Here is a 16936-nt window from a genome sequence, read left to right as displayed (position 1 = left end):
CGCGTGCACGTGCGTAGGCATGCATGCACTAGAGTGGAGATCAGAGGACAGCTTGCTGGAAGTCTGTCCTCTCCTCCACCATGTGGACCCCAGAGATTGAACTCAGATTACTTCATTTGGCAGCAAGAGTCTTACAATCATTTTACTGGCCCTCTTCTGTGTCCAGAAACCACAGTGTGTGGTATCTTCAGCAGTTGAGTCTTACTGTCATGCAGTTATGGTGGACAGCCAAGAACAATGGCCATAGCCTATGTATGTGCCTCTGAGGCCTCCTTGACCACTAACTTAAAGGAGGTATTCAGTGCCTGAAATTGAGGGTTTTTTTACTTAAATAACCTTCTAGGAGCAGCAATGTACCTACCCATCAGAGTACATAAGTTTAAACTTTTTTTTGTTTAAGTTGTATGTGTAATTAGCTCATAGCTTATTAGGCTTCCTTAAGACTTTTTCATGAACTCTTAATTATGGTTAATCCTCTTCTTCGCATCCTCTCATCTTCCCCATTCCCTCTGCCATCCCTTGCCCCACCCCCACTTGAATCTTTAACTCTCGACTGAGGCCTCATCCTCTCTCCTCTCTCATGAACATTTTCTAGCATCCTGACTTCTACAGACACTCCAGGTCAAACACAGTTCTCCGTGTTTGAAGCGAGGATCTTCATATGAGTAGATTATGAACTGTTTTATTTCTGGGTCTGGGTTGTCTCATTTGGTATAACATTTTCCATTTCCTTCCATTTTCCTGCTTTAAGAAATGTAGATAGGGGGCTGGAGAGATGGCTCAGAGGTTAAGAGCACTGGCTGTTCTCCCGGAGGTCCTGAGTTCAATTCCCAGCAACCACATGGTGGCTCACAACCATCTGTACTGAGATCTGGCGCCCTCCTCTGGCGTGCAGGCACACATCGAGGCAGAATATTGTATACATAATAAATAAATAAATCTTTAAAAAAGAAGAAATGTAGATATTCCCAATTTTAAAAGGCTTTAGACCAGTGGTTCTCAACCTGTGGGTTACAACCCTACAACACATATTAGATATCCTGAATATCAGACATTTATATTATGATTCATAACAGAAGCAAACTTACAGTTATGAAGTAGCAACAAAATAATTTTATGGTTGTGGTCACCACAATATGAGGAGCTGTATTAAAGGGTTAGCATATTAGGAAGGTTGAGAACCCCTGTTTTAGACTGTCAGATTTAGAATTTTATCATTAGTGTCCAAGTTTTAATTTTTCTTTTTTATTTTCACACATGATTTACTATCTATTTATATGCTTGGGGCTGGACCCAAGGATTCACACACATTAAGCGTGCACTTTCCACTACGCTGCAGCATAGCCCTAATAATCTAATTTGTTACAACACACAAATTCTATAAAGTAATACCAATCTAATCTACCACTATTACACAGTTGTGTAAGCCAGATGTGTTATACCTTACTGAGTCATAAGGGAGGAGGCCCCAGGCATTTGGACATTATGTGACAAAGTTCACCTCCCAAGAAATTCAAGTGCAGAATACCTTTCTTTCCACAGCCATGTCTATTCCGAAGTAACTCCATTTGACCCCATCATTTCATGTGCTCTCGCTTATTTATCACTACTTTTGACAATTTGGAGGTGGTGCTACAGCAGTCTAAACTCCCGGATGTTTCTTAAGCAAGCAGGGTAGAGCGCTGATTGACATTGACTGTTAGTAGTTCACCCTCATGTGAACTCTGCACAGTCTTTCTCACAAGCAGCGTGGTTTGCCCTGGCCTGTAACTCCCAAAGCTCGGCTCCTTTTATCATTATTGCTTAAGTCATCTATTTTTACACAAAACATCTTTTTACCTTAACTTTACTTTAAAATCAAGTAGAGTTTACAAAACCTCTATGAATCACACTGGAAGAATGTTAACGAATAGTACCCTGGATTTGGACATTCAGCCATAAGAATGTGACTGCAAGCAATAATATTATGCAGGCGGAGTAAGATTTCAATAAATAAGGAACAAATGGAGCTGTGGGGACTTATAAAATGTAATGCATATACACATATGCATGCAATAACAATTAGTGAAAAAAAGAAGCCATGAATTCAGAGGAGAGGGAAAGGGGTGTATGAAAAAGTTTGGAGGGGAGAAATAAAATAAAAAATATAATGATCAAAATGTAATACAAATATTATCCATTTTCTTCAATGAATTAATATTTCAGCATGGACAGTTATATACATATTCATGAACATCACCTTTTGGTTAAATCAAGCTTGGCACAGGAACTCAATTTTCGGTAAATATAAACTTCATTTTTGAGCTTAAGAGAAAGCTTATCACAGTGTTAAAGTCTAACGTGTTTGTTGATTCTCACCACAGTTCTCGTGGTCACTCTTATGGGTGTGACTTCATTTTGTAGATTAGTCACCTGGTAAATAGTGTGCAAAAGTTTATGACCCCTGAAAGTGTGTGTGTGTGTGTGTGTGTGTGTGTATGTATGTGGGTATGTGTGTGATTGTATCAGTTGCATTAAAACTGTTCGGTCTATGGAATTTGCAAGCAGTGAGGAAATCAATTTGGCAGATACTGTGTTTCTTATAATGTCGCATTCTGTTGTTTTATAGGAAAGCAGTGTATTTAATATACACTTGACACATCTATTGCCTTCCTTTGCCTTCAGTGAGGAATGTTCTCACAGGTACTGAAATTACGCACCTGTGTCAGTCAGGAGCAAAGTCTCCGGTGATGGCGAGAAAGGCAGCTCACAGCTCCTCGTAAGCGTTGTCTGAATTATGCTTTAAATTTGGCATCCTCCTGCCTCAGTCTCCCAAGTAGCTGGGACAGACCCATGTCAACAGGCCAAGTTTGTGCATAGTGGAGATAGAAACCACAGCTATTGGAGATAGAATATCCTGAAATTTCCATGTATCATTATCATTCTTGGAAAAAAAATTACAAAGGGGGTGGATCTGGGCAGAGTTAGGGAGGGAGAGGGAAGATCATGATCAAGATGTGTTGTGTACATGTATAAAATGCTCAGAAAGCTAATAAAATATGTTTCACCCAGAGAAAAGCAGCAAGTCATACATTGGAGTTTCCATGGTGACAAGAAACATAGAAATGTTGGCCTGCCTCAGAGTCTTGCATTTAGACTATACTGACATATCTTCCTCTCTCTGTTTACTAGGTATAACCCCTGAAACTTTGATGTCTGTGTTGGGGGGCTCATTATTCAGTCAGTCTCTACTATATGGTAGATTCTTTGTGCCACCGTGTGGGGAGAAAAAGAATTTTAAAGCTTGGTATGGAGTTAGAGGGAGTGTGTTTCACTGACATTGTTAAGTATCGTGAACAAAGAAACTTATCGAGCTACCTCGAGAGTGTCAGGAAGTGTGACTCTTCAAACTCCCAGTCCTGAATCCTTCCAAATACTGCTGCACTTTGTTTTTTCAGATCAAGTGCTAACTGAAGTATAATTGAAAAGCTTTCTTCCTAAAAGCATTGGGTTAAGAGGCTGGAAACAGCTAAGTCATAGACCACTGGGTTAACATGAATTCATAAGGCCCTGGGTCCAGACACACAGATGTACACGGATACATACAGAGAGAGAGAGAGAGAGGAGAGAGAGAGAGAGAGTATTAAAGGATCTGGGTTCTAAGAAGAATCATAAGAACTGTGTTCTTTGTATTTAACTAGATATAGTTCAAGCTTACAATTTTGCTCAAAATGAGATAAGCTGCATCAGCTTAACCCAGCGTTTCATATTTAGCTATGTCCAGCCTGTGTTTTCAGTGAATATTGGAGTATGGTTTAGACTTCTACTCTCCTCGCTGCATTACCCCCCCCCCCCATTAGCTTGGCACTTTGGCTGAGAGCGTGGCACACTGCACTTCGTAGAAGGCGTACCTACTGTAATTTCTGAACAGTGACAGCTAAGAACTCTATTAAGTAGTCTTTGGAAGCAGCAGGGCTCACAGAGGTCTGAGCCATGGTTTCTCTCAAAAGAAAGAAATGCCCATTTAATACGGAATATATTTAATATTGCTTTCGGCACTCATGGGTCTTTCTCATTAGGAGCAGTTTTTTCCTGAAGGCAGGATAACGAGATCTGACACTTTTTTGGAATACTGATAAATGTTTTCCATCTTAAATGTGAAATTTAATGTGGAACTTTGTGGTTAAAGCATCCCTTAGGAGTTCTTGTGGGGAGTGTGGTTGGAGGCTTTTATGAGTGTGGCAAAGGCTGCTTTTCCTTCAAGGGTGATCCAAGCTATGGAAAACTTGCCTGCAAGCAGGAAACAAAACCAGGTGGACACAGATCTTTGTAATTATCTACCATGGAGTTCCTAGTCAAAATTTTGTTCTAAAATGCTTATTAAACTAATCTACTGAAAATCTACAAGTGTTAAATATAAAAGTCTCATTAGTCTAGAACAGCTTGTCCACAATGGAAAGCTTTTTAAGCTCTTTCAGCCCACGGACGACATTACTTAATTTTTCTAACACATGGCTTCCTTAAGTGTTATGGGCCTATTGTGACAAGGATAAAATTGCCTTTTGCTGAATGATTAGTGTGTTTATGAGTTACTTTATCTACTTGTTGGCAGCTTGAACAGTAAAGAAAATTTGATTGATGTACTGTAGTGTGCAGTGAGTTTGCCCCTGTCTAAGGCTCTGTTATTACATATTATCAAATTCTTTTCCAGCAATTCAGAGTTTAATCCCCTTGGAGGAATTTGGGGATTTTGTGGGGCTCAGTGATAATTAAGTCTCTCTCATGCTTGGCTCCTTTAAATGGTTCTCTGAGCTAACATAAGTTCTCTGGTAATTCATATGACTTTCACATCCATTTTTGGTTGAGTATTGGCTGTGTATTGTTAATACCTTGCCATCAGAAGGCAGGACTGGAACAGAATTAAGATGCACTAGCCTTACCCACCTCACCATTCACAGTCGTCTGGATTGCTTGATTCTGTCGTCGATGTTTGTTTGATAAACACTGAATAGAACACTTGATGGGTATTTGTTCAGGTCGCCACCAGAACAGAGAGATGAGCTGGGAGCAGTTCTGAATTTTAGCATTAGGGATAGGGGAATGGGTCCATGGAAAGACAACTGTGATATTCTGCTAAGTGCAGGGATGCAGTGGTGACTCATACGAAGGATTAGTAGTGGAGGATGTGACCCTTGATTGATTTGAGGAGAACGTCAGGAAACAAAGAAGTTACCTTTCAACATTCAAAGCCCTTCATACTTTCTAAACACATATAATAATGATATCTCTATATGTATTTAAATATCAGCCTATCAGTGGTATATGGTGTGCTGTTGGTTATATTATCCTGCCCTGTAAAAGAAAAAATTACTCAGAAACAGCTCTGGAGAGGTAAAGGCTGGAGAAAAGATACAAGGAACCAGTGGAGTTGAAGGAGAAGCTTGTTTGTGGGGACGGGGATTCACACTGCAGCAGTGGGGACCAGACCCTGTGCCACCTCCTGCCACTGAGATCTGTAGACGTCAACGTCTTGCTAGTCCCAAGGCTTTCTTCCTTCCACTCCCACAAGTCATCTTTTTCTTCACATTCTATAAAATGATCCACTCGTGCCCTCAGTTCAGTGTGGAACTGAGGTGGCAGGTTTTCCACAGAACCCATCATGTGGAGAAGCCTGGCCTTTCCAAACAGATTAGTCACGTGGTGGGAGCCCAGACTTATGTCTGTCCTGTCAGAAACTGCTAAGACCTGTTCAGAACTGAAACCCATGGACCTTCACTTGCTCTCTGCAAGCAGGACTTACAGTGCTAGGTTGCTCAGCTGCTAGGAAGACTGAGTGGCACAGCTGGACGTGCGTGGCACCTTTCCACATAGGTGTTCACTACGAGTGACAAGAGAGCTGATCATTCTCTTGCCCAGGATGACACTTGGCAGTCAGCCGTATGTAGCTGGTAAATTGTTCAGTTCCAGAAGAGCTCGTGGCCTTCTGCAGACCCACAGCTGGAAGTGGCAGTGCCCATCTTTGAACAGAGAAAGCCTAGTCCAGAGGCCCAACTCTTAATCACATCCTAGACCTCTCCTCAGACGAAGCCAGCAGACACCTACAAGGACATGACTAATAGGATATTATATGAAAAAGAACTTAAAAATAAATAGAAGAAAACAAAAAATGATATTATTAATATGAAAAGATGCAAATTACTTTTAATTCATTAATGAGGAGACATTTTTTAAGCAAAGGTTACCTGTCACAGAAAGTGTCCTACAGTTCTGGCCTAGAGTATTCAGTTCAAAGGCATCCCAAACTCACGGCTGACCTGTACTTGGTTTCTGAGTGCTTCTTCCCACATCCCGCTTTATCCTTCAACACTAGCTCATTTCACCAGGTTCTTTTCTTTCATCACCCAAGTAACGAGACCTGGCAGAACCCTTGATCAGGCCACACTTCTTCTATGCTGAGCCCTTGAGCTCTAGTAAATACATGAAACTGTTTAAAATTACCAGTAAAAAGTAAATGATGCAGAGTTCACCTCAGGTTTGAACACAGCAGCAAATGTTTAAGGTCAACAGAAAGAACACGGGGCAAGTTTAACATGGAATCTGAGACAAATCCCGTCCTAAAGGAGTGAAATAATCATCTTCAGAAAATATGATTGTACCTCTGAAGCGTTAACTTTGCTTCTTATTTATGTTTATATCAAGGAAGTAAACATTAGCAAATGGCCAGTTGTGGGTTGCTGCCCATCATCTGGATGCTTGCTTAAGGTTATGTCTGGTTGCTAACCATTAGTGGGAATTTTTCTTTTATAGGATGCTATAGTTATCCATGAAGTCTATGAAGAAGGTGCAGCAGCCAGAGATGGAAGACTGTGGGCTGGAGACCAGATTTTAGAGGTACCTCATTCTGAATTGCACTTTGTGACACTAGACATGCTTAACCTTGGTCCCTAAGGTCAAAGCGTCTGTCTTTGATTCTACTGTTCCTGCAGTGATTTGTTTCCTGCAGAACAAAGCATGTGCCATAGCCTCTTCTTTCTCAGTGTTGCCCAACAACCCACTGCTTCATAACCATGACATTGTTGATCTAAATCTGAGAAAACGTTTAGTTACAATTCTATCATTTTAATATGACAGGAATATATATATTTATGGTTTTTATCTCTCCACCCTTTCTTACTAAATCCCCTGCTGAAAACATATACATACAAACACATAAATCATCACACACCTGCAATTTTAAAGACTTTGTTGCTATAAATAATCTCCTTAATTCTAATAAGCCATTTGTACAAAGGAAGGCCATGTCTCACTACTAACATTTTTAAGTCAATAAAAATGTAAAATCTTTCTGTTTAGATGGTATCTAGTACTTACCAACACTGAGCTACTTGACTAAATTCTTTAATTAGTCTGTCATTTTGCAATATTGTTAAAGACTTCTAAAAGGTGCTAGGGAGCAGAAGAAATAGCTCAGCAGTTAAGGACATGTACTGTTCTTCCAGGGGACCCAAATTCGATTCTCAGCACCCCCGTGTCAAGCAACTTATAACCACCTGTAACTCCAGTTCTAGGGAGAATCTAACTCCTCTGGCCTCCAAGAGCACCCAGACTCATGTGCACATACCTACACATAGACAGACACACATACACATAGACATAATTAAAATAAGAAAATAAATCTTTAAAGTAGGATAAGTAAAAAAAATCATTAAATGAGATAGTTTCCACTGATGATATTAATATGTTAAAAATAATAAATTGTATAACAGTAGGCAATGTGATGTTAAGGAACAGATGAGCAGGAAGCCAGTCTGTAGTCAGACTTTCTTGTCAGACTTTCTTTTGGGCTGCCACCCCAAATAATGACACGGAGTCTTATTATTAATTATGGAAACTTGGCCTTAGCTTAGACTTATCCCCAACTAGCTCTTAACAACTTAAGTTAACCCATTTATATTAATCTACATTCTGCCACCTGGCTTGTTACCTATTCTCCATAACTTCCTCCATGACTTCCTCAGTGTCTCGCTGGTGTCTCCTGCCCTGGATCTAACCCCGACCGAGTTCCACTCCTGTCCCTGGAAGTCCTCCCTCGTCTCCTCCTGCCTTGCTTTTGGCCATTCAGGTCTTTGTTAAACCAGTCAGAAGGCACCTTAGGCAGAGACACTTCTTCACAGTATACAAAAAGGTTATCCCACAACGCAGTCAATTCCAGGCACCCTGGTAGGTGGAGCTAAAGAGAGTTTCAGTGGTATGAGACTTTAGCACCTTTCAGTGAATGAATTTAATGGAAGGGCATGTGTAATTTTCGCTTTGTATTTTTATAACATTATGAATGACATCACAGAACTTTATTTCTCCCCTTGGTGGCTCATTTCTGTCTTTCAAGACGAAACAGGGCTGTGATTAAGAGTGGAGCACCTAGATGCAAAGGGCGAGAAGGGAATCCAGGCTAAGTGCAAATTAAGTTCAGGTCAAGATGCCGGGTTTCTCTGCAGGCCTTGACTGTGTGGCACACTGGATTAGGATGTGTCCCCAGTGCGCTTGTTAAGGCACTAATGAACGAGGTTAGAAAAACAAACGGGCCTTCTTCAGGAATTAGATTGGATGCTTTTGCAAGCAACACTGATCAAAGTTTTGGAGACTTCTGGTTTCTTTCTTATCCTTCCTAGATTTTCTAGTCAATTGGTATTGTCATAATTGGCATTTCAATGTGAGTGGGTTTAATATTAAAAGTAGAAACTTCCCAGTTTGCTCAGCAGTTCACAGCACTGGAAGACCAGAGGACGTGGGGTTAATTGCTGGCACCTACATGGCAGCTCACAACTGTCTGTAACAACCGTGCCAGGGGATGCAACGCTCTCTTCTGGCCTCTGTGGACACCAGACATACATGCGGTGCACAGCCCTACAAATAGGCAAAATACCAATACATATAAAATAAATCGTTTTTTAAATGCAAATGTATATACCTGATTTTCTATCAGCTATATCTCAGTTGAATTTTCCTGCCAGGCATGATGGTATAGGCTTATGATCTCAGCACTCAGGAAGCTGTACTAGTTCAAAGCCTGCCAGAGATTTAGAGTGAGTTCAAGGCCAGCAACTTGGTGAGAACTCATTAAAAATGAAAATTTAAACGAGACTTTCTTTTAACATTTATTCATCTATTGCCTATATGTATATGGGTGTGGGTGTGTGTGTGACGTGCACACACACGCATGCCACAGCACACGTGTGGAGATCCAAGGACAGTTTTCAGGAGCTTGTTTTCTCCTTCCACCATGTGAGTTCCAGGATCAAACTCAAATCATCAGACTTGATAGCAAGTGGCTTGCCACTGAGGCATCTACCAGCCCAAACGAAGCCACTTTTGTTTTTGTTTTGAAAGAGGACTTCATACTGTAGCCCAGGCTAACCTCAAACTCACTATATAGTTGAGGCTGGACTTGAATTCCTGATGTTCCTGCATCTACTTCTCAGCTGTTGGCTTATGGAGATCAGCCACCACACCAATCAGAAACATTTTTTAAAGTGCTGGCCACATGGCTTGGTGGTAGGGTGCTTGAATTTAATTCTCAACTCCATTTTTTAAGACTACTATCCCTTTTTATCATATATTCTGCAAGCTGTTCTGCAATGGCTTTAATAATATCTGTTCCTTATTGCTCATCTCATTGACACAACAGAGTGCTCAACAAAGCAACTTAAGGAAAGGGGCTTATTTGGCTTACAGCTCCAGGGGATACAGCTGTGACCGACAATGTGGTGGCAGGAGTAAGTGATAGTTGATCACAATGCATCCAGACACAGGAGCAGAGAACAGCAAGAACATGCCCAACTCACATTCTCCTTGATTAGGCTGAGAGGGTAGCCCATCGACAGTAATGCCTACATTAGCATGGGTCTTCCTACTTCAGTTTGTCTGATCTATATAATCCCCAGACATGCTGGAAGGTTCATCTCTTCAGTGGGTGTGGATCTTGTCAAATTGACAATGTTGAACATTACAGTATCTTTTTTTAAATATTTATTTATTATATATACAATATTCTGTCTGTGTGTATGCCTGCAGGCCAGAAGAGGGCACCAGACCCCATTACAAATGGTTGTGAGCCACCATGTGGTTGCTGGGAATTGAACTCAGGACCTTTGGAAGAGCAGGCAATGCTCTTAACCTCTGAACCATCTCTCCAGCCCCAACATTACAGTATCTTAATCTTAAAATTAGGATAAAGCCAGATTTTGTTCCAAAAACACAACCAATTTCAGACATTGATGAGCATAAACTCTTCTTCCTGGTGGTTTTTAGGCCAGTCCCTTCTCTTACCCTACCTTACTGCCGTTATATCCTGTGAAAGTAGGATAAGAAAGGGAGTTAATTCCCGATTTTCCTGATGAGCTAAAATAACGAGTAACCAAAGCCCTCCTCTGGCAGTGGCTCTTCCACTTTTCATATGCCCAGCCTTCTGAAAGGATATGTGACAGCAGGACCTTCAAGAGCTCTCTCAAACAGGGGGTCACTCCCACTACCCCCAGATCAGCAAGCAATGTTGTGAACACTGCCAGCAGTGCTTGTCTAAGGCGCCTAAAGCAGTGCTCAGACTGCACTGTTTGTTCCTTCATGCCGCTTCCTGACCAGCCCAGCATGTGGAAGCCCGGGCTGAGGTCACTCTGATCTGAGCAGGCCCCCTAGTGCCAGAATTTGGTAAAAATTGCTTTCGTAGTGTTAGAGTTCAATGACAGTGCCTTCAAATTATTTGTGTGTTTACTAAGGCCTTTGAGACGGCTTACAAAGATCACCTTCAGTCCATGAGGTCACCTAGTGTTTCAAGTAATAGAAGTGTCTTGTGTGCTATCTGTTGGACCACAGGAAAATAGCGTATCTCACATTCCCTAGAAGCACAGTTTCCCCCTTCGGTCCTGTGAGTTTATTCACTAACAATGCAAAAGCACCACTTAGTGGCCTGCAGGAATGGTGAGGTGTCCTGCGCAGAGGGGAAAACAGCTCTGGCAGATTTTCCTTTCAGCCCGGATATCTTTCTTACAGTAAATACCTATGTGCCGAGTCATGAACCATAAACCTGGCAGGGTTTATTTCAGTCAATTCTCAACACAAAGTAGGTATTCTTCCTGGCTACAGTTCATGAATAACACAAAAACCCAACTGAAGTCATATCTCTGGATTTCACAAAGCCAGGAAGTCAGACTGGCATAGTAACTGAATTCAGCCTCTGTCTGAACCCATGTCCTTAAACACCGTGACTCTGGATGTCTGTGAGTGCTGTGATACACCAGAAAGAAAAGAGCATCTTGGTAATGGGTGACTGGCCTTTTAGACATGTTCTTGGCTCACAGAATCTGATTTAAACAACAGCCCAGTGGGCTGGGGAAAGCTCATACCTAGCATGTGCAAAGCAAAGTACAACAAAATTAATTTTTTAAAGGCAGGGCTAGAGAGATGGCTAAGCAATTAATAGCATTGGCTGCTCTTCCAGAGGACTCAGATTCAATTTTCAGCATTTACATGGCAACTTATCTGTTACTCTAGTTCCACAGGATCTAACACCCTTTCCTGGTTTCTTTGACCACTAGGCATACATGTGGTGCACGGTTATACATGCAATCAAAATATCCACACACATTAAAAATAAAATAACTTAAAAAATTAAACACAGCCCCAAAGTTACCTTCTTCAAGAAAAGTTGGTTCTTCCTTTCTCCTTGGATGCCTAGGGTCCCTGGTCTTTAGGTATCAGAGTTAGGAATGCCTTAGACTGTCTTTTACTAAAGAAATGAAGGGACCAGGTTCAGAGACAGGCTTGACCTTCTTGGGTCACACAGGGCTGTATCAGAATAAGGGGTGGAAGTCGCATGTCAGGAGCTCTTCCGGAAGCTCTTGCCACCTGTCTGGTCAGAGTTGGGGCTATTTTTCCCTTTGTTTGGCTCTTTTTCAAGATGTGACCTGGAGGGAGTGACTTTGAATCCAAAGCTACCCTGTCCCTGAGTTTCTTCTTTGCAGAAATTTACTAATCAGTATCAATCATTACACTGTTTGTGATAGATCCATCTACTAACCCCTTCAGGGGCTAACCTGAGGCTGCGTGGTGAGAGGACTGGAGTGGAAAGATTGTCTGGTTAGGAACGGGAGAGATGGCTCAGTAGTTTTCAAAAATGGAATTGAGAATTAAATTCAAGTACCCTACCACCGAGCCATGTTCTCAGCACTTTTAAAAATGTTTCTGATTGGTGTGGTGGCTGATCTTCATAAGCCAACAGCTGAGAAGTCGATGCAGGAATATCAGGAATTCAAGTCCAGCCTCAACTATATAGTGAGTTTGAAGTTAGCCTGGGCTACAGTATGAAGTCCTCTCTCAAGCTCTAGGTTCAAATGAAAAGCCCTGCCTCAATATATAAGGTAGAGAAAGAATAGTAGAAGATACTTAGTGTCACCTTCTGTCTTCCACATACATGCACACACACACACACACACACACACACACCTTTATAGAAAGGAAAAAAATTGGGTTCAAATGCTGACTTCTCCTCTACCTATTAAATGTGTGATTTTGGTCAAATTCCTTGGCCTCTCCATGCCTTGGTTTCTTCATCTGTAAATGGTCATGATAACAGAATATATTGAATTTAGACTACAGCCATGCTCCCCACCATGACAATCATAGATTATAACCCTCTGGGTCTGTGAGCCCCAGGAAATGCTTTCTTTTATAAGTTGCCTTGGTCATGGTGTCTTAGCACATCAGTAGGATCATAACCGAGACAACCATAACTCAAGACTTCAAACTAGTTGGGAAAAGAAGAGAAACAGTTCAGGAGTAGGCATAGGCAGTGACTTCTGAATAAGACTCTAGTCAAGAAAGAACTGACAAATGAGATCACATGAATTAAAAAGCTTCTGCGTGGCAAAGGAAATAGTCAGTGCAAAGACACAACGCAGAGTAAAATGGCTCAACAAGTAAGAGGGCCTAGTCACCTGAGTGCTGAGTTCCGTCACGGAAGCCATGTGACGGAAGAGAAGCCCCTGCAGCTGCCCCCTGACCCCACATGCTTGCTGTGGCCCGCTCACACAGAAACCTAAAAAACGAATGGTGTGATCCAGAGAGCACTCCTGAGCACGTAGCTCAGTCTTCATCAGCACGCAGTAGAGATGCCGGCATACGCGTGTTCACAGTAGTACCGTTCCATTTGTTTTGTTTGTTTTGAGACAGAGCTTTACTATGTAACTCAGATTAGCTTCAGATATGTGGGAGTTCCTGAGTGTTGAGATTACAGGTGTGCAACCCCCTGTCCAGCTTTGTGGTACCATTTATTCTGAATAGCCAAGTCATAGAATCAATCTAGATGCCCATCCGTGTATAAAGAAAACACAGTTTGCACACATATGCACACCATGTGGTATTATTCTGCCATAAAGAAAAATAGAATCATGTCATTTGCAGAAAAATTGATGGAACTGGGAACCATTGTGTTACGCAAAATAAGTCAGACTCAGTCAAGTATCACATGTTCTGTCTCATGTCTGTGCGGGTGGAAGTCATGAAACTGAAAGAGAGACTTTTTGGAAAATGAAGATCAGGAAGAGGGTGTGGGGATGAGAGGAGGTAATAAGGGAAGTAATAAGTATGATCAGAGTTCATTATGTGTATTGTGAAGATACCACAATGATACCCGGTATTTATATAGCTAATATTCATTAGTAAAAATGAAAAGTTTGGGGGGACAGAATCCATAAGTATTGGCATTACAAGCACGATGGAAATATTTACCTAAAAGGTAAATTGTCTGTGATCTTCATATAACAGAGCAAGAGAGTGGGGTTTAGGGATGGGGTCCCAGATTTGTGTGTCTTTGCTGACTGTTCCCAGTATCGTGTGTTCTCTGGTAGTGGGCTTCTCTGTGTCCTTGCTATCAGATTCAAATGTGAACCTTCAGGGCCTTCTTTGAAGCTGTTGGAAACACTTGTCCTTTATTTCCTTCTGGGCCAGTACTAAAGATGATATGATCTGAGCAACTAAGGGTGAGAAGCCATTCAGATTTGTAATGGTGCAGTCTTTTAATACCAGTGCTTGGGAGACAGAGGCGGCAGATATCTGTGAGTTTGAGACTACCCTGTTCTACATAGCATTTCCAGGACAGCCAGGGCTACATAGTGAGACTCTGTCTCGAAAAGACAAAGAAAAGTGAGAATGTCAAGTCCAATGAACAAACAGCCCAAAGATACTTACTAATTGGGATAATAGCTGTGCTAGCTCCTTCCCTTCACCTCAGTAAGTAACCCTCACCCACACACACCAGCTCCCCTAACTCCACAGTGAAGTTCACAGCTGTGTAAATATGTGACCAGGCACATCAGCCTGCCCTCTGTTCTTTGTGGGGTGGCTCTAAAGTGTGAAGCAGCTCATACTCCCAACGGTCATATGGTGTGCTTTGAGAATGACTGGAACTTTCTTGAGATTCCTCACCATCTGGATCAAGGAGCAGCAGCAGGCTGAAGTCTCTGCAGTAAGCTGCCCATCTCAGAATGCCTGTTGTTACAGGTTAATGGGGTTGACCTGAGGAGCTGCAGCCATGAAGAAGCCATCACAGCCTTGAGGCAGACTCCCCAGAAGGTGCGCCTGGTGGTGTACAGAGATGAGGCGCAGTACAGAGATGAGGAGAACCTGGAGGTGTTCCTTGTGGATCTGCAGAAGAAGACTGGCCGAGGACTGGGCCTGAGCATTGTTGGGAAACGGTAAGGATGGGTTGTTCAAGTCAAGGTCAGCCTTTCTCTCCAGCGTATGGGGACTAATACTTCTGGAAACGAAAGCTTAGTGCAGAGTAATGAGGGGTTTCTAAGACATGTCTGGTTGAGACCCAGCTGGTTCTAGCTGGGCTGCTGAGTCTGCACTCAGCTCTGCAGGAAGGATTAGAGTGGCTGCCTATGGCAGTATCTGTGGGTTTGTGGGTGCAGAGCAACTGTGGAGACAAGATGAGCTGTTTTCTGTGTACCTGAGGACATCCCAGTCAGAGATGGTGGCTGTTTTGTGGTGTTTGTTGAGAGAAGGTCTCACTAGTAGCTGAGGCTAGTCTCAGACTCAGCTGGAATACACCACCACACACTGCGTTTACCCTTACTGTCGAGTCAGAAATGGACCAAGTGATCCTCGTCCGCCATCTGTATCGCAGATTTAGTTTGAGAAGAACATTTATATTCTTTAGTATGAAGCTTTTCATTGTAAAGGATCAAATGCATCTCTTAAGGGTTACGGATCCTCTTGACAAGTAATTCCATAATTCCTTAAAGACTTGCTTGCAAATATTCATTGCACGTGTTTTGTAGTAATCAAAGAGTAGAAAGAAAAAAACCTCATCAGCAGGTCTTCAGTTATCAGAGCACAGTCCGAGGATGGAGTCGTGGGAGAGCGTTGAGTACTCGGGAGAAAACTCCAAAAAAAACAAGACAGAAGTCTTAAGACCTCAGTTTCTCAAAACACAGAATTGTTCCTGGACTGCGTTTTCATGCTCCTTCCCAGGAGTAGCGGATAGGAGTGAGTTCACTCCAGCTGTTGTTGTTCATGTGTCTCTATGGAAAAACCATCTTCTGCCATGTATGGCAAAGATTGAACACCTGACTTGTGATTAACCCTCAGAATATAAATTGCCTGGTGCTCTGAATAAAGTCAGCTATTGCTTCAAACTTTAGTTCACCTCACTTTTAGGCCCCAGTCTCGTGGGTTCACACCACCAACTGGAGCAGCAACATTCAGTAAGTGAATTTATGGAAATTATCCACACAATAGTATACAGCCATAAAAATAGGAATGTTCCAGGTGCCAGTGAAGATCAGTAGAGGTAGGGGATAGCCCACTTCCAGACCACATAGGCAGCATATGTGTGATCTGTCTTCAGCCTTCAGCATACCTCCCACATAAATCAATTGACACAGTGTATAAAGTTAAATAAAACAAAAGTAAGGTAATTTACACTGTAATTCACATCTCTGGGAGCTGAGTCACCACAACTTTGATGATTGCGGGAACTACATAGAAAGTTCTAGGGTAGCCGGGCGGTGGTGGCGCGCGCCTTTAATCCCAGCACTTGGGAGGCAGAGGCAGGCGGATCTCTGTGAGTTCGAGGCCAGCCTGGTCTACAAGAGCTAGTTCCAGGCCAGGCTCTAAAAAAGCTGCAGAGAAACCCTGTCTCGAAAAACCAAAAAAAAAAAAAGAAAGTTCTAGGGTAGCCTGGGCTACAGAGTTAGACCCTGCTGAGAGAAGGAGCACGGTGGAGTTGGAGTCACAGGTGGTTGTGAGCTGCCCAGTGTGGGTGCTGGGAACAGAGCCCTGGCTTCTCTATAAGAACAGTAAATGCTCCTAAGTGCTAAGCCATCTCTCCAACTCTAAGGCACAATTTTTGAGCTCTTCAATTTTGAAACAAATGTATTCAGCAAATAAAATAAGTTAAGACTGAAAATAAGAAGCTGGGGATTTAGCTCATTTGGTAGACTGCTTGCCTAGCATACGTGAAGCTCTGGATTAGATTCTCTGGAGAATAACAACCCCACATTCTGTCCTCTAACTGCCATGCATGTGCTGGCGTGCACATATCTACCTACATAAACACATGATAATTAAAAAAATTATTTTAAAGAAAGGAAGTTACTAGCAATGGTCTTTAAGAGAATAGCTTGCTCGTTTCATTTCTGTATGGGGTGCTGGGATCACCCCAGGGTCATGCTTACACCAGAAAGTAGTCAGCCACAGAGCTACACTCCAGGCTACAAACTCTGTGTCTTTAAAAAGTAAATATCCATCGGCAGTGGTGTCATGTAGTGAGGAGGCAAGCAGGTCTGCTTCTTGTCCTGCCCGGCTCCCATACGGCTAGCTTTACACCCTAAATAACAACACACAAATTGTACTCATTTAAACACTGCCTGGCCCATTAGCTCTAGTCTCTTACTGGCTA

General features: G+C 42.3%; 1 protein-coding gene across 5 annotated transcripts in view; it reads left to right on the top strand.

Annotated features, from left to right (window-relative positions):
* Positions 1–16936, top strand: part of Patj (PATJ crumbs cell polarity complex component) — a 302434-nt gene that overhangs the window by 248944 nt on the left and 36554 nt on the right. For all 5 annotated transcript variants that reach the window (XM_038332714.1, XM_038332713.1, XM_038332717.1 and 2 more), the window contains 2 exons: positions 6787–6870; positions 14533–14726. In XM_038332714.1, coding sequence (XP_038188642.1) covers positions 6787–6870; positions 14533–14726 — 278 coding nt within the window. The remainder of the gene's footprint in view (positions 1–6786; positions 6871–14532; positions 14727–16936) is intronic.

Source organism: Arvicola amphibius, chromosome 6 (assembly GCF_903992535.2).
Source record: "Arvicola amphibius chromosome 6, mArvAmp1.2, whole genome shotgun sequence".
Classification (NCBI taxonomy): Eukaryota; Metazoa; Chordata; class Mammalia; order Rodentia; family Cricetidae; genus Arvicola; species Arvicola amphibius.
This window is presented reverse-complemented; position numbering and strand designations above follow the sequence as displayed.